This window comes from Rhinatrema bivittatum, chromosome 11 (assembly GCF_901001135.1).
Source record: "Rhinatrema bivittatum chromosome 11, aRhiBiv1.1, whole genome shotgun sequence".
Lineage (NCBI taxonomy): Eukaryota > Metazoa > Chordata > Amphibia > Gymnophiona > Rhinatrematidae > Rhinatrema > Rhinatrema bivittatum.
The window spans coordinates 53,494,128-53,512,564 of NC_042625.1; the positions used below are offsets into that span (position 1 = coordinate 53,494,128).

The window sequence follows — 18,437 nt, forward strand, 5'->3', positions numbered from 1 at the left end:
AATGCTGAACTCAATAGACCTTTGGTGTAAGCCAGCATTTCTTTTGTTCTTAATTGTAGGCCTGTGGCTGGAGATCTTTTCAGTAGTGGAGGAGATCGTTGATATATATGAGACTACATCCTGATTTTACTTCTTGCTCCTGCCTGACGGTGTCTTGCGCTGATGGATGAATTATATAGATTTAATCGTAGTTTCCCCAATTCCAATTGCAGTAGTCCGAGGTTAAGGCTGGGGTGCCAGATAGAATCAAAAGTTCTTTTTGAAGTCAATAAAACATGTAGATATTTTTCCCAGGTGAGTGCATTTTCCATGCTTGTTAATCAGTGTCTCAAATAAAGGTGTGGTTTGGTGCTTCAGGAAGAATTCAGTCTAACGTTTTTGCAGACATTTGCTATTCATTAGGAATTATAATACAAAGAAGGGCAATCCTCTGGCTAATTATGCTGATGGAATGAATGGGAATAAACTGTAAGAAGTTTCTTAGGAGGAACTTAGATTTAAGGCTAAAGAAAAATATCCCCAGTAAATAGCACTTTTTTCCCCATAAATCTGCCCCACTGACACAGCACACCCTTGGTGGGTGGATTGCAGCCTAGGCTGCAGTTCGGATCTTTCCAAACCTGTCCTAGGGATTCCATAGTCAGTCGAGTTTTCAGGATATCCACAATGAATATGCATGAGATCATTATATGCAAATTTATTTCATGCATATCCATTGTGGATATTCTGAAAACCTGACTGGCTGTGGTATCCCCAGGGTAGGTTTGGGAAGCCCTGCTGTAGTTATTTCTCTCTCTCTCTGATAACAGCTTTTTCCTTGGTTTTCACAGTGCCTCCAGTGCCCACAGCGCAGTCAGAGAATCTCACACACACAGGCGAGGAAGAAAAGGAGGTGTTTGAACCAGCGGATTCTTTCCCGGCACGGAGCGAGTCTGCAGCAGTACAGCCAGTCATTGGGATCAACCAGAGAATGAGAGTCAACACAAAAGAGAAGAAGGATCTCGGGACCCTTGGTGAGAAGTTGGCTATTAAATCTACACCTTCATTCAGCACTCAGCTTTACTGCTGTCCTGTCTCCTCCTCTCACCATCCATCCACATGCACCCTGGCCTCCTACCCATCCCTTCCAGCCCCCATCCAAACTGATACCCTGGCTTCTACCTTCAAATACATAAAGTTCCAGCTTACTTCTCTGACAGCCTGCTCTCTATCTAAAACTCTTACCTCACACTGACACCCTGTCTCCTACCCTTATCCCTGACATTCACCTCCTAGCCCCTTCCACCCATGTTCACCTCCTGTCTCCTCTCCTACCCTCTTGTGTCCTGCACTTACTTTTGAGCCCCCTCTGTTCATCAGAGCTGGAAGGTGAACATATGGGTCCATCCAGTTTGCCCAACAGACTGGATGGGCCATTGGCCTTTTTCTGCTGACAATACTATGTTACTAATTTTGTTTTTATTTATTTATTAAATTTTCTATACCATCAATGCCAAAGGCTCAAGGTAGTGAACAAAAAAAATTCATAATTGTTACAAAGAAGGACAACAAAGCAAAGCATTAATACCGGTTATAGGTCACTCCATAGAGGCACCCAAAAGCTTGGACTTCCTATCACTGCTTTCTTGTTTTCAAGGGAAAATACCCTCACTCAGTCCTCTGCTTATGAGTGCTATAAATCCAGTCCTGGCCTGCACCCTACTCTCTACCTCAGCAATGCCAACACTCGCCTAAGCCTTGCCTTCAGACATCTCGCCCACTATACTGCTTCCCTCCCTAGCCACTACACTCTAGCCCCCATCCTCAGGTTCTACATCCATCATACTCCCATCTTCATCAACATGGGCTTATGGTTGCTGCAATTTTCTTTTCATGTGTCTCCACAGGGTATGTACTGGGGATTCTTATGATGGTTATTATAATCGCCATTGGGAGCGGCATTGTCATTGGATATATGTACAAAAGGTGAGTGAGCGGTTTCATAGGTCACTGGCATCATCTTAGAGTAGAAAAGGAGGTTAGGTTATTTGTTTTCTTAGTCGCATTTCTAGTATAAAATCAAAGCAATGTACAGCAAACCTTTATTACAAAAGACATTATATAGTAAAGAAAAGTTTACAATATCCATAAATCAAATAATAAATAAAATACAATAAAAATAACCAGGCCATTTCATTTGTTGTGTTCATAATATACTATGTAATTTATCTACATGATGCCTTATTTTTAGTAAGTTGAATATGGAGATCATTTTCTTAGGATTTTCTATATCACTTTCTATCCTCCCATTGGATCAGGTGGGAGCTGTGTGTACAGACTACATGACCACTCTGGCATTTGTAGTCACATGAAGTAACATGCCAAATACTGCCTCTTTTGTCATATTATACAAAGAGTGGTTGCAAAAGTTAATAGTTTGTATGAGGTGTGGACATGGTTTAAAAATACTGTCTTGGAAGCCCAGTTAAATGTATTCCATAGATTAATTTTGCTGACAGTCATTTGATCTTTTTTAAATGGTGAGGTGAAAGAGGCAGTTAAAATTAGAGTTCCTGGTAAAATTTTGAAATTGCTGCAGAGTAAAATATATGGATATATATGGAGTCAATGCTTATCCAGACTAGCTCTGGTTTGTTTATACCAAAGAAAGCAACGAGGGGGTTTAAGGCATATGGTCCTATTACATTGCTATACAACTTTGAGCCATTTATGCATGGCAGGGTGCCGGGGATAAACAGTTTGTTAAAACCTTGAAACTTATCCCGCCTGGTTTCCTCCCCAGAGATAGCCAGTGATGAAACAGACTTTCATTTTCAAAACATAACATTTATTAAGTAGCTTAGAGATCTTATAAGAGCTGGCAGGATAAGTTTCAGTAGTCAGTGCTGCTTAGCTCGTGTAGTGCTATAGAAATAAGTAGTAGTTGGAGCAGTTTTTTGTGGGGACAGTTCCTTGAATTTGTGTATTTGGTTGTCAAAACTGTCAGAATATGTTAATCTAGAAAAGTTTTTGCCCAATTGACACTTAAACTCTGGCTTAATTGTAGGTCTTTTTTGACTGGTAATAGAGATTATTCTCCATTTACCCCCATACAATTTAATAGAGATTTTGCACAGTATCTCTGGATCTATCTGTCAGCGATAGGCGAGTGTGGGACTATTATGTTTGGTGAATAAAGAACCATGTAGTTTTGAGTTTCTGATGGAGAAATATGGTCTCTTGAAGAAAAATAGGCTTGCGTATCTACAAATATGCCATTTTATTTTAACTAAATGTCAGGCGAGAAGACTTTAGGGGGTCCTCCAGAAGGGATGCAAGAAACTTTATCTAGGGAGAAAATGAGCGGGCTGCTGTGTCACAGGCCAGGAAAATGAGAGAGGGACCTATTATGACCTGGAAAATTTCACCCCATTTTGCTGAGACCAGGAGAAGGCAGGACAGACGGGCTGCTCACACCCATTAGAAGCCTCAAAGTGCACTGCCACATGTTTGGTGGAGGTGGGGGAAGACAGGGACTGATTGCAGCCCTGAAGAATAATTAACCCCACTGTTGCATTTTTGTGAGGATGTTGGGAAGAAGGGCCCGATTTGAGGCTCTCAGAAACTTTGCAGCCTCTGCTGCACATTGAAATTGCCCTCCCTACATGTTCAGTTTAGATCCGTTTTATACATTTTATGAATGATTCTGGAGTGCACATTTCTTTTGTTATGGCATACAAAAAGTTAGAGAAGTGCGTGGGGATCCGTGAAATGTTTTGAAGCTGCAAAGAGGTCCTTGTATCCTGAAAAGTTGGGAACCCCTGCTCAGGTTGCTACAGACTGGGGCAGCTGTTTCTTGGTGACAGCCAGTTAAAATGAGTATAAGGTACTATTTAGGTGATGTGATATGCTTGAACAAGAAAACAAGAGTGGCCAGGCCTTTGCCTGGCACATTTTCTCATAGATGGTGGGAGTGCTCCAGTGTGCAAGCTTATAATTTATTTTATTTATTTAGTGCTTTTTTTATACCGGCATTCATGATACAATCATCTCATGTCGGTTTACAAGGAACCGGGGTACAAAAACCTTAAAACATTAACATAACGAAGTGAGGCAAAAAGTTACAATGAAACAGGGGTAATGGAACTCGGGGAAGAAGACGACAAAGCAGAAAGTAACTCAATGACCATAATAATTATTTACAGTGTGCTGAATGTTCAGTAATGATAGCTATGGCGGATCGGTGAATTTAGGGAAAGGCTTGTTTAAATAACAAAGTCTTAAGCCTTTTTCTAAATGTCAACAGGCAGGGTTCTTGTCTGAGTTCAGGGGGAATAGCATTCCATATGGTTGGTCCCGCTGTGGAGAAGGCCCGTTCTCTGGTGGCTAGCTGATGGGTGGATTTGGTTGGGGGGGGCGTGTAGGGATCCTCTGTAGGCTTCTCTGATAGGTCTGGAAGAGGTGTGTAGTCTGAGTGGGAATTGAAAGTTAAGAGGGGCTTGGTTATGGATGGACATTCTTTCCAGTTCACGTGATGGAAACATTGTTTAATGTTCTTTTGGGTAATCAGGGGGGTTAGCTTCAGTTCCACTTGGGCTTTTACCACATGTCCCCAAGGAGTGGAAAGATCTGCCGAGGAGGTCAGTCGGATCACGTATTGGATGGTGGGAATTTTGTGGGGGCTACTATGTAGTTTTTTTATTCCTATATCTGCACATAAGTCATTGAGACAGTTTGAAGTTTTTTTTAAGAAGTTTTATTGTAAGAGTGACTGGAGTGCTTTAATGGGTTTCCAGGTCATGTGGTTTTGTATATTTTTTTCAATGACGACCCAGATTTTTTCTCTTAATGTTAAAGGCCTTAATATGTTTCTGAAACACCAGCTTTTATCTCATGAGTTAACTACTTATAAGGCCTCCATTGTATTCTTGCAGGAGAATAATTTATAGAAAAGGCATGAGCATCTCCTTTCTCTTAAGGATGATCCGCACAACACTGTAGGGGACACATGCTGGCATGGCCATTTTGATTTCAAATTTTTTTATGCACAAGGTGCATAAAATGAAAGTTTCTTTTGATAAAAATCAGGGTGGCCAGAGACATACTCGCCCTAGTTAACCTATATTCTCCTAATTCTGACCAATGCTCCTTCTGGAAAGCATTGGATGATATTTTACTTTCTCATGCGGAGAGGCTTTTACTCCTAGGAGGGGATTTTAATCTTACTAAAAATCCAATTTTAGATAATTCACAACAGTCTTCCTCGTCCTTACAAGGAGTGTGGAAAATCTTTTTCCTCACTAAAGACCCAGTGGAGTCTGGAGGCAGAAGTACCCTAAATCTCGTGTATATACCTTTTTCTCTTCACCCCATGGATCATAGTCCCGTATTGATTATTTTCTTATTGACAAGCTGTTGGGAGTTGGTATAGGCAATATTACCATGCACCTATCTGGTTGGATGTTCTTTTTCAGGATCTGGATTGTGGTCAATGTTTTTGGTGCCATAATGAGAGCTTGCTAAAAGATGACTCTTTCTCTAAATCTCTAAGCACGCAGCTACAAGAGCATTTCCATTTATGTGCCCATACTCCCACGTCACTGCAGGTGGTTTGGGATTGCTGTAGTGCGCGGGGCCTTTTAATTTCCTATGCTACGCACTGTAAAATAGATAAGAAATTCAAACAGTCTCAACGGTTAAAAGAGATTACACAGTTATCCCATGCGCAACTGGGAACCCACTCCAAATCCATATTTCAAAGACTGTCTGTAGCTTGATCAGAACTGCAGTCACTAGAGGGATGCTATGTTGATTCACAGAGGGGGAACAAGGCTGGCCGATATTTGGCAAGGCTTTTGAAAGCTCTCCATGTTCAGAATTCTATCACTAAAGTTAAGGCTGCACATGGGGATATAGTTACCAAATCTGCAGCTATACGGCACTGCTTTATATCATTTTACACAACTCTTTACAGTACAGATAAAGCCATAGCTGGCAATATAGATGCGTAGCTGAACTGCATCTCTTTCTCCTGAACAGCCACAATGCTTTTTGGGTAGCCCAGTTAGTACTCTTGAGGTATTGCAGGGTCATTAAGACTTTAAAGGTGTGTAAATCACCGGGGTTCTCTAGTGGTTATTACAAACGTTTTTCTCATATTTTAGTTACTCCTTTGACTGATATGTTTAATCTTATTAGGGAGGGAGATTCTTTTGCAGTCAATTCTAATGTGGTTGGCATTTCATTTAGGCCGTATAGCCATTATTAAATTGAATATTCTCCCTAGGTTTCTTTATTTGTTTTTAACCCTCCCTATATATCTGTCTGTGGCTATCTTGTGCTCTTGGCAGAAAAAGATTTTTTATTTTATTTGGAAAAAGCATTCACCCAGGGTTTCTCGGATGATTTTGTTTCAACCCAAGAAGCGGGATGGTTTAGGGGTTCCCAGTTTAATGTGGTACTATGTGGCATCCCAACTTCGAGCACTTCTCGATTTTCATAGATCATGGACTGTAAAGCAATGGGTTTTACTCAAGCGAGTGCTGATTGGTGTGATGCCTTTATCTGCCCTCCCATGGCAACCTTGCTCCACTTGCCTTACAAACGGCCTTATAGGTGTGGTTTCAGTGGAAATCTAAATTGGTTGGTACTAGCTGTTGCTTTTTAATAATGTGATTTTTCCCATGTGCTTACATTCAAAGGCATTTGATAACTGGAAGGGACATAGTGTCACACGATTGGACCATTTATTCACTCGCGGTGCTGTCAGGCTTCCCTGTGCCATAACTGCTAAATATCACATGGAGAGGGTGAACTTTTTAGAATCTGCTCAAATTCGGCATTTTTATTATGGCACAACAGAGTTTCTGCCTTGCGACAGAGTAAATCACTGTTTGAAATTATTACAGTCAGGTTGGTAAGAAAAAAGGGCTTAATATCCAAGGTTTGTCTCCTTAATGGGCGCATAACTGAAATTCTCGAATATGTGTGCATGGGAGCTGGATTTAGGAGAAACCTTGAGCACAGTGATTGGGATTCCATTCACTTTTGTGCTAGTAAATGCTCCATCTCTGCTATCCTCCAGGAGAATTGTTCCAAATGATTGTTTTTGCTGGCATTTGACTCCCGATAAGCTGCACCGCATGTATTCTGTGAGTGATCTCTGCTGGAGAAATTGTGGTTCTCAGGGCACTTGTGTACATATATGGTGGCACTGCAGAGTAATTTTTGTCCTTTTGGCAACAAATTACTGACATGACGTCTAACATGGTGGGTGTGGGGAATGTATATGATGCTCGCTATATCTTGCTTGGCTTACCGGTTGAGGGTGTTGCTAAATGTCAAAGGCGACTTTGCCGGCAAATGTTTAGTGCAGCTCGGTGTGAGATTGCTTTATTTTGGAAACACACTGAAGCACCCTCCTTCCAAGCTGTAACACTTTGCCTGTGTACCCATTATCTTTTGGCTTACTTAACAGCCCTCCATCATAATTGCCTAACACCTTTTAAGAAAATTTGGGATCCCTTTGTCAAATGGCGACAATCCCAGGGATCGGAGGTCTCATAATACATGTCTCTGTGATATTCTTTTTGCATTGTTCTTTTTATTTTTTTTTCTTATTTGCCAACTACTATAGGTATACCCAGTGACAATTTTTTACGATTGCTTTCCTCCCAGGAGGGTTTTGTATTCGGTTCTGCATTTAGTATTACGCAGTCATGGTGACTTTTTTTCAGTTTATCTATGTGATGATTACATGAACCATTTTCTGGGTATGTGCTCTACTGTTTATATATATATTTTGCTTGAAGGGTGGTGGGTGGGTTTGGGAATCATACTGAGCATTTTGGATGTTTCTTTGTGCCTTTTGTTATTGTATTGGTTATTTGATAACATCCAATACAAATTTCTAATTGAAAAAAAAAAAAAAGAGAGAGAGAGAGGGATCCTTGCCCACAGCTGCAAGTACAAAACCACCTAGGCTTTTCCAGCCAATACTAGACCACACTCCACCTATGGTGCCACATGTGGGATTGTTTATTCTGCTCCTCAATGAAACAATATATCCACATATTTCATGTGGATTTTTTCAAAGGCATTTGATAAAGTCCCCCATGAAAGACTGCTCAGGAAATTCAAAGTTATAGGATAGGAGGCAGTGTCCTGTTGTGGATTGGTAACTGGTTAAAGGTGGGACATAGAGGGTAAGTCCTAGTAGACAAAGGTCATTAGCACAGGGACCTGTGCTAGTTAAGCTATTCATAAATGTTCTGGAACAGGGAATGATGAGTGAGGTGAGTGACGAGCCGAGCATATCGCCACCAAGAATACAGTCTTCAGTGTTAACAGGTGTAGAGACAGAATACACAATGGCCGAAAGGAAGGTCCTGCTAAAAAGTCCAATACTAGATTGAGGTTCCATAGGGGGACCAGCCACTAAGGGTGGTCGGAGGTGTTTAACCCCTTTTAGGAAATGGGCCAAGCCTGGATCCGTCGACAGACTAATTCCGTTCACCTTGCCCCTGACACAGGAGAGAGCCGCCACCTGGACCTTCAAGGCGTTGAGGGACAACTCTTTGTTCAGACCCTCCTGTAAAAATTCCAGAATCATGGGGATCTTGGGCATCCACGGGGGCACCCTGCGTTCCTCGCACCAGGCCTCAAATATTCTTCAGATCCGCATGTATGGCGGGGACGTCGAACTTCCATTCGCAGAGCAAGGTGACGATTACTGCCACTGAATACCACACTTCATCAGGAGAGCCCTCTCAAGGGCCAGACCGTAAGACAAAACAGAGTTGAGTCCTTGTGAAGGATCAGATCTCGCTGGGAGCCCCTGGCCCAACCCCTCATGGGTGAGGGGCGCTGCGACCTCTTTTTTCATATCTTCCGGTAGCCTACGCATTGGAGATTCACCCCACTAACTGGCTAGCTTTTCCAATTCGCTTTCGAATAGGAGAGATCCCTTAAAGGGATATCCTGGGGAAGAATGCAACCCCAGGGGTGCTACCAGATAAGGTCGAGGCTGACCCATCCTCCGACTGGGAGGGGCTGGGCTTGGAGAAGTTCTGAGAGTCCAGCCATCCCTGGGCCTCCTCACAGTGCTGACACACAGGAAGGATTCTAGGTCAGACTGTGCAGCCCTAATATGGCAGGCAGCACAAAGGGAGTGCAGCTTGTGCTTCTTTGTTGCCTGAGCCATTGTACACCGTAGCTTATGTGTTCAGCCGGTTAGCGCCTGAGCTTGAGTGCGCACAAATCCACCTCGACACACACAAGTATGTGTCCGGTCGCACGCATGGTTATGCACACTGACGTGCACGCACGTTAGGCGCCCAACAAGGCTGGTTCGCGCTGCGCGTACTGACTGTCAATGGGGGGAAATGGCGCTGCAGCAAAACCGCGCGCAAGATGGTGCTGCTGTGGCCTGCCATTTGGAGTGCCCACCGAGCCTGAAGCGGGGCCTAGCCCATCGGGCCGCTCATCTTGCTTGGAAACCCCCTTCCCTTGCCCTAATGGGATCGGAAATTTCGCCTGTATGGCGCACCAAGCAAGGAAGATCAGAGGAAAGACTTTCTGAAGCCCTTCCACTTCTCTGAATCTGAGGAGTTCTTCTCTTACCTGTGCTCAGCGCTTACCGGCTGAGTACAGAGACTGTTTCAGACTGCCAGGGGAGAGGGCTTAGGCTGTCACCGCCACGCTCGGCTTCCTGCACCCGCTGCCTTTCTGCTGCTTCAGCAGCAAAGTCCACACCGGGGACCGGCTACCAGACCAAGGCCACCTCTGAGGGATCTCAGAAATCACCTCAGGAATTCTCAGCTGGGGGAGGGACCTTTAGGTATCATCACTGGAGAGCAGGGCTCGATCTTTCTCCAAATTTAAAGGTAAATTTTAATTTTGTTATTCAAACTAGTGTTGCAATCCCGCTAAACACCACTGCTGGTGTGGAGATAGCATCCACATCTGCTAGGAGACGGAGAGATAATGAATGGCTGAGGTCACTGCAGGAGTATTTCTAGGGTGACGTAAGCTTTGAAACCTGACTCAGTCTCCATCTGCTAGCAGGGGAGCACATAGCCTGAGTCCATCTGGCTACATGCTAGGAAATGGCACGTTTCAATACCTGAAAGGTATTAATGCCCCAGAAGTAAACATTTTTTAGTGAAAAACTGGTAGAACTAGGGGTCATGATATGAAGTCGAGAAAAACATCATGGAAAGAGTGATGAATGTCTGGAATACCCTCCAAGAAGAGGTGGTAGAAGCCAGAATAACAGCAAACTTTTTTTTTTTTTTTTAAATGGGATAAACAGAGAATCCTTATTTCCAAAAAGTGAAGGGATAGTAGAAGCATGACTAACTGGCTCCACAATTCAAGGAGGTAGACAAGAAGTAACCTGCATGACATGGAAGTTACACCCCTGACAGCAGTGGTATGACTGCAACAGGCTTCTAAGGCGGCACTGGAGTAATCTTTAATGAGCTTCGGGAACGGATGTTTTGGACAATGGCTTCTTAAGTTTTGGAAGCTGTGTGGCTTATTGAAAGGGGACCTGGTGTTGGATTTAGTGTTGGTCTTGTAGGAATACTGGAGGAAGAGGATAGAACAATTTCCTTTATGCTTACCAGGTTAAGGCTCTTCAGCTTGGAGGAGACTGAGCGAATATGATGGAGGTTTATAGAAGCATGAGTGGTGTGGAATGAGTAAGTAGGGAATGGCTATTTATGTTTTCAAATAATACTAGGATTAAGTGACACTCCATGAAATTATCTGGTAGCAGATTTAGAACAAATTTAACAATTTTTTTTTTCAGTAAGTACATAATTAAGCTGTGAAATTTGTTGCCAGAGGTGGTCAAGGTTACTAATATAGCTGGATTTAAAAAAAAGTTTGAACAAGTTTCTCAGGGACAGATCTGTTAATTATTAGTCTGACAGACTTAGGAGTTGCTGTCCCTTGACTCGACCTAGCTACCATGGGAACAGGATGCTAGGCTTTGAGGTCCACTGGTCTGATTCGGCAAGGCACTCATGTTCTTATGAATATAACAAGGCCTGAACTGAAGGTTGTAGAGACAAGTTCTTTACCAGATTCTGGGCCTGTTTGGGCCTGACATTGAGGACAGTTCAGTAAAAGAGGTTGAAAGTTCAAGTGAGAGACTGGGGTGATAGAAAAATTGTTCTTACCTGCTAATGTTCATTCCTGGTGCTGCAAGCTGAAGCCCTTATGCCCAGGGCTGCAGTCTGCAAAAATCTCGCCACCTTCCGATCCTGCACATCTTTTAAAGTGGCAGACCCTGCCACCGGAATGGTGGTTTTCTTGGTTACTGCTGACACTGAAGTGTCCACCTTCGGAGGTGTCAGAAGCTCCAGCAGCTCTGGTAATGGATACAGCTTCACCAGTGCTCTGCCAACCTTCAAGCTGGTCTCAAGGCTGTCCCCCCTCCCAAACCACCAATTTTTTCACAGACTTAAAGGGAAAAGCTTTGGCTGGGCCCCTCACTCTACCTTTGGGTCTACCCCTTCCTGGTCAGACTCTTCTTGCAGACCCTTGACTCTAAGCTCCTTAAAGCAAAGGCTACAGCTCTTCCTTGCAAAAAAGATGCAACACCTTATGGTCATCAGCTTCTGCCACCAGAATCTCCTCTGTCATCGCCCAGCTCCGATCCATTGGGCGCCAATCCTGTTGCTGGGGAATCCTCCGATTCATCGCTACATGGGCAAGGGGACAGACCCTGAATTCAAACGCTCGTCAACCGCTTCCTCTTTGCCAAGCTGGGCATCTTCACTGTCCAAGAACCATTGGTGGCCTAAGTCTGTAAGCGAGGGTTGCTATCTCCTGTTGTCTTCGTAGCGACATATGCTCTGGGCATCAGACAGACAAAATCTGTAGAAAATGCTTGTGAATCTTCTGAATCCTGGGCCAGAGTGTTGTCTTCTGTGTCAGGAGCATCCTACCCCTCCCTCTCGCCGGGTACTGTAGGTGATAACAGAGGCAGGGATTCCCCTGCTGCTGCTGAGAAATAATTCAAAAAGGCCACCGAACCCATGCTGATGGGAAAAGCCTCGGTGCTAGACTCAGACAGCGGTGGGGCTTGCTTACTCTTAGTCCCAGTGCTCGGCTCCCCTGACATGTTTTCCTCGCCAGAGATGCATCGGACGCAGAAGCTTTGAGACAGGAATGACCCCGCCTAGTGTCACCTCTGCACTGGGACCCCCAGAACATAGGAGAGGAACAGCTCTGCACCCCATGATCATCCCCAACAGAGTAGGCTGCCACGAAGCCAACCTGGGGCAAAGGTAGCGATCACCCAGTCTTTCAGTTTTGTTTTGTTTTTTTGTAATAAACTTTAATGCCACCAATAGCGCCGGTAGCAAGAAGAAAAATGGTTCCCTGCTTAGTCGGCCTGTTTTAAATGCAAAGTTGCTAGTGTTGACTAATGCTGCCTCATGGAACGTTAGGGAACTGGACCACCAGATAAATACCTTCACAGAATCTAGGACTGAGCCTCCAGCAAGGGTCACTAGTCCCCTGCTTGACCACCTCAAACCAGACGGAATGGCCCCCACCAGGACCTACTAAACTCCTGTGATGGAAATCTATACTTTTTTTTTTAATATACTCTAGATTGCAGGTTTTATGCCACTACCATCTGAGAAATACTGAGTCACTGCAGGTGCAACACTGGCTTATATGGCAGGGTCAGTGAAACTTTTTTTTCTCTGTCTCCATGTGCTGGCAGGGAGGCAAAGCCCAGCAGTCTGGATTGATCTGGAATATGAATACAAAGGAGTGGGTAGCTGTGGTGTTGCATATGGGAATTGTTTATGTTCATTTACTCAAACTGAAAGAATTGCAACTGTGTAGACTGACTGGATCACTTTGCTCTTTATCTGTTGTCCTTTAGTGTGTTACTGTTATAAATGGCCTAGTCATGTTGTGAGTGCTTAGGTTCACATCACAGTGGAGACTTCCTATTACTCAGTGCTTATTCGGAGCAGCCTGATAGTTTACCGGGTTGGGGGGTGAACCAATGAAATGCTTATTGCTGGCTGGAGCAGGTCATGACCTAAGATGACAGGACTACTTCTACCAACCCTAAATAAAAAATGCAGGTATCCACAATGTCACACTATTGTCGAACCCATATGAAACCACCTTGTGTAAAAAAAAAAAAAACTTTGAAATTTCTATTGTAAAGGAATAACGAGTTATCCTAAAAATTTTTAAGAGAGGACTACTCCTAGAGCATTTCTTGATCTGTCTAATTCTCCTTTTGCAGGGGCAAGGACTTGAAGCAGCAGCATGAGCAGCGGGAGCAAGACCGAGAGCTACAGCGCATTACACTGCCACTCTCTGCCTTCAGCAACCCCACCTGTGATATTGTGGATGAGAACACTGTGGTAGTGCACCCAGCCCAAACTCCTGTGGAAGAGACGCTACAAGAGGGTGACACACCCCTTATGGGCCAGGCTGGCACCCCAGGAGCTTGAGGACAGACTTGGGTCCTATATCAAGGCTTATAATTTTGTTTCCTTCTGCCAGCGCTGAGTTGCAGGAACAACCTGAGTGGCACCTCCTCTGCCTTTGTATTAAGGGATGGGCATGGACACTGCAGAACTATTTTCAGATTTTATTAGAAGCAGAGTGATGGACAGGCAAACATATGCCCTAATGATGCTGTGTATTTTGTAATTTTTAACAAATCTAGTCCCTGGTTATTTTTGTAGTTTGGCATGGCCACTGGTGGCAGGTGCGAAGATCCAGGTATCTTTCCTTTCCGTCTGCAAGATGACCTCCTCTTTCCACTATGAGTACTGGAAGTTGGGCGGATGTAAACAGAATAAGGAAGGGGGTAGGGAGTTTTATCAAAGCCACTCTGAATGTGCTAGAAGCTGTGCTCCAGTGACCCTTTTACCAGGCAAGTGATTTTAAAGTTAAACAGGGAATCCCCTCCAGTGGTGGACCTGCAGTGGTGGGTGGATCTCACTATACAGGCATTAGGCCAAGAAGCATATATGCACATATTAGGTTGTGAAGCCACCAATCTCATCCATACAGTAGGTGAACAACCAGAGACATGAATGCCTTCCACACACTTACTCACTGCTGGTGGAGGGAGTACACAACTGCCTTCTGCTTCAGGAGTGGTGGCAGCAGCTTCTCTGTTCCCTCAAGATCCTTATGAACTTTCCCCATACACACCACTGGCCCAGCATTATATGTGTGGGAAGGTAAACGCTGTCCCAAAATCAACATGTGTTGTAAGGGCATAATCGAGACAATTTCACCATCCTTAACGTACACTCGCTCTAATTGCTGGCCACCAAAAGTGTCTGTATGGCTACAGAACAGCAGCTGGCTCAGGAGCAGGAGCGAATGCTGGCTGAGCTTAAGCCCCGTCAAGACTCAGCTGCAGCAAGAGTGCGAAGGGAGGCAGCTGGGTAGGAGAGCAAGAAACCACACAACACCGGGCTTTTGCAGTCGGGCAGGGAAGCCTGGAATGTGCTACATCTGCTTGAGGCAGCACCACAGCTTAGAGAAGACAGCAAAGGGCAGTGCCGATGCTGCTACAGCTTTGTCTATTATTTTTAAAATGAGTTTGGCGTAAGCAAAGGGGGCTTGTCTTGACTATTCTTGACGTTGGGATTATCCCATAAATTTGGTGTCATTTCAAGGTCACTGCTGTCTTAAAAGCAGGCAAACCACCTGCTGAACCACTCCATTGCCCTTTTGTCCCCCATCTATCAGGTATTTAAGTGGCTTATCTTAAATTGGCTGTGCTTCCAAATAAGCTTTGCCAAGGTTCTCTCACTACCCAGACTGAGGACAGGTTTCAGCCCCAGATGAAGACAGGAGCTACCTTTCTAGATTTATCATTGGTGTAGAACAGTATTAATACCACCCCAGAAAAACCTCAACTTCCATCTCCACCGTGTCACTAAGGCCAGCTCAACATAAATGGTGAATAACAGGCTGCTATGGGCTTAGTGCTTTAACCTGAAGTTCATCGATGCTGCTGACGCTGCCTGAGTGCTACAGGAAACAAGTAAAATGCACACAATTGATTTGAACTTTCTGGAATGTTAGTTTTGGATGTGACAAGTTTGCCTCAACCAGGATAAGAGAGCTGTGTCAATGTTGCAGCTGAGAAAGAACAAATGTTATACTGCTCTGGCACATAGACCTGCAATGAATGGCATGGCCTGGCTAGAGATTAACTCATCCAGCCTGCTCCTAGCTTGTATTGTTCCTGCTGTTCATCCCAGTTCTGTTGTGCTCTGTAAGATGGGAAAAATCATGAAGTATTAACCTTGCCTTCATACTGACTTAGCAAAGCGCCCATGTGCTCTGGGGTGGCTAAGTGGCAGTCCTATGCACTGCGATGCAGATCATCTGTGTTTGACTGCAGGGTCAGCTCTAGGGATGTTCATAGCCACGGGCCCACAGGGTCCTGCATTGTTATGGCTGGATTGATAGTCCCCAGCTGTAGGGGTCCAGAAGGTGGCTTAGTGGATGGGGTCTGGCTAAGGGCTGCAACTGTGATTGGGCTAAATGAGTTGGGGTGGGGGGAAGAGATATAAAGGTTCACAGTGCCAGAGCCCAGCCTCGCTTCTACTCGAGTCAGAAGCAGAAACAGACAGACCAGACCCCAAAAAAGTAACCTACATCACCCATGCAGGGAAGGTATATCCAAATCCATTAGCCAAGAGTAAAGAAGCAGAGGATGCATGTAACTCAACAGATCTCTCTCTCATTACTGACCCTACAGCAGAGCCTTCCACCTTTGAAGACAATTGACAACTCCCTAGAAGGTTGAATGATGCAGCCACTTGCTCTAAAAGGGGAAGGTAACCCAAAATGCACCTGGAGCCATGAGTCTCAGCCCATGTAACACATTACAGCCACATGCCCATTGGGCACCTCCTTTCTCACCCTTGGCATCCTAGGCCACTGAATGGACTGATAGACTGGACATCCCCGTACAAGGCCACACTACATGCATGCAAGACTATAAACTTCTGTGCACCAGGCAGGGTAATTACACACATGTGCAGGTGTGGAAGGCAGGCCTAAGCACTGCAATCCAGTTATCTAGTAAAGTAACATATAGCCCAGCATTCTTTACTTCTGCAACATTAGAACAAATCAGTTTTTTATAGGTTAGTGTAAAATAGTGTTCCACATTTTTCTTTTTTGGCAAAAATGTTACTGCACCTGGTCCTTCTAGAGAAGAGAAGGAGCTATGCACCTGTTAAATAAAACAAAACAACTTTTGAAAAAGGGGCACAGACTATCATTCTACGTGGTTAAATCTGCATGAGCTATGAACAGACATGCATCGGTACAGTGAATTCTCTGTGTTAAGTAATGGGTTAATAATCCCCATTGGAAAGTGCTCTGCCTGAGGGAGGAGAGACTGTAGTAGGGTAGGAGCAGGGTGATGTCTTGGGTAGCAGCAGAAAACTGGCTGATGCAGGGGCAGGCTGTGTACAAAGTACCCCTAAAGCAAAATGGTTGTCAAAGGTCCATTACTGCTAGTGATGCAGTAGATGAGATGTGGTCCCCATTACTGCTACTGATGCAGTAGATGAGATTGGTCTGGAACTCGTCAGCCTTCATCCAGGGCCATGCATGAAATTATCCCTCCCATACAGCCAGGGTCATGGTGCAATATATAATACAGGGCTCAATGCAGGATAATGCATGCCAGAAACAAATTAACTTCACATTTTTCACTGAGTGATGTTCCTAAACCTTTTTAACGACCTGAGCAATTGTTTCAGTTCATGCTGCTATATATAGAACCTGTCAAAGTAAGAATAAAATTCGTGTGAAAGAAAAGATAACGTCCAGCTTTCTTTAAGTACAGCCACACCCACAACTCAATCAAAGGCAGCAAGGACAAGAGACCTGCTTCTTACCTACCTGTAAAATAGAGAGAGGAAGCTAAAACTGCACAAAGTAACAGGAATGTCTGAAAAACAAAGATCTGGAATTTCAAGGGAAGAGAACAAGCCCCCATGTTTCTTCCTCAACCAACTTAGATAAAATGGTGGAGCAGGGTTGCGGAGGGCTTAAAGGCCCAATCTCTGCGTTCGCAGGCTACCTCTTGGGCGGAGAGCCAGTTGGTCTCCCCACAAGAAATATGCAGAGCAGCTACTTGGAAATCTCTTCATACCTTTGCTCGTCATTATCACCTCTATGTGCAGGCGCCAGTCTTTGGCTCCTTCAGCAGACAGGTGCTTTGAGCTTATCTCGGTCCCACCCTACTTAAGGAAGCTTTGGTACATCCCACTGTCTGGACTGATCCGGGTACATACAGGGAAAGGAAAATTGGTTCTTACCTGCTAATTTTCGTTCCTGTAGTACCATGGAGCAGTTCAGACGCCTACCCTTACTGCATTCTGATTTTTTCCTTTGAAATGACCGCTCGAAGTTTTTTCATTCACAGGTTTTGGGAGTATCTACTAAGCTTATCAGAGCTATAAGGCACCGGAAGTATCTACTATCTATATATGAGCAGTTCCTTGCATTGTTTCAAATTTCCAGTTACAATTTGGATTCTATATGTTTTACTTGCTTGATCTTTCTCTGGTTAAAATTACAGTTTACATTTTTTCTGCTTTGATAACATTTATACTGAAGGAATGCAGGTGAGGCACTGTCCTGATATAGGATACCCTTTGAGTTTTTCTCTGTCACCATCTGCTGGAAAGGAGGCTCAACCCACTGTCTGGACTGATCTGTGGTACTACAGGAACGAAAATTAGCAGGTAAGAACCAATTTTCCTGTATCCTGAGAACCCAGCCAGTTTGTGGACCTTGAAGACTAGAGGTTTTTCACCCATGATAAATGATCACACGAGCACTGCTCACTAGTCACTTCACAGCAACAGCTGGAACTGCTGCTTCAAACCCTTTTCATGAGTTTTGTTGTTAGTCAATTTTATTTTTAATGTAAATATAAGACTTTAAATACTTGTGCAGGTCTTATATTTGATTACATTAGAAACCCTTACCATACACCCTAATATTTAATTATTAAATAATTGGATTCTTGCATTGACTAATGGTTAGTGGTTTTCCACTAATCTCCAAGCCACCCCTGAATCTAATTTTGAATATTTTGGTTATATTTCTAACCCAAAATATAGGGGATGGTTGGTTGTTTTGGAAGTTTTTTGGGTTTTTTTTTAAGAAATATATTTCAGCAAAAATATGGCTTTTACTCCTTTCACTAAACATCACACTGAAACATATAGGACACACTCACAAACCCCAGGCTGTATATTCACATCATGTATACATGTCTCTGTAAACATGTACAAGCCTGGAGAGGTGAACAAATATTTTGAAAACAGGTGCGAGGGAATTTTTCCTTTATCTTGGTCTTTGTGTAATTTCTTTGCTTTTACATTTCACTTTGCCCTCTTCCCCTCTCCCCATCCACTAAC

General features: G+C 43.9%; 1 protein-coding gene across 2 annotated transcripts in view; it reads left to right on the forward strand.

Moving 5' to 3' along the window:
* PIK3IP1 (phosphoinositide-3-kinase interacting protein 1) overlaps window positions 1–16,824 on the forward strand; it is a 35,162-nt gene extending 18,338 nt beyond the window's left edge. Inside the window, exons 4-6 of one of the 2 annotated variants that reach the window (XM_029620112.1) lie at window positions 831–1,013; window positions 1,887–1,965; window positions 13,262–16,824. In XM_029620112.1, coding sequence (XP_029475972.1) covers window positions 831–1,013; window positions 1,887–1,965; window positions 13,262–13,472 — 473 coding nt within the window. In that variant the 3' untranslated portion in view covers window positions 13,473–16,824. Of the gene's footprint in view, window positions 1–830; window positions 1,014–1,886; window positions 1,966–13,260 lie in introns of both variants that reach the window. The other variant, XM_029620113.1, reaches the window with a different exon arrangement.
* Window positions 16,825–18,437: the final 1,613 nt, after the last annotated feature.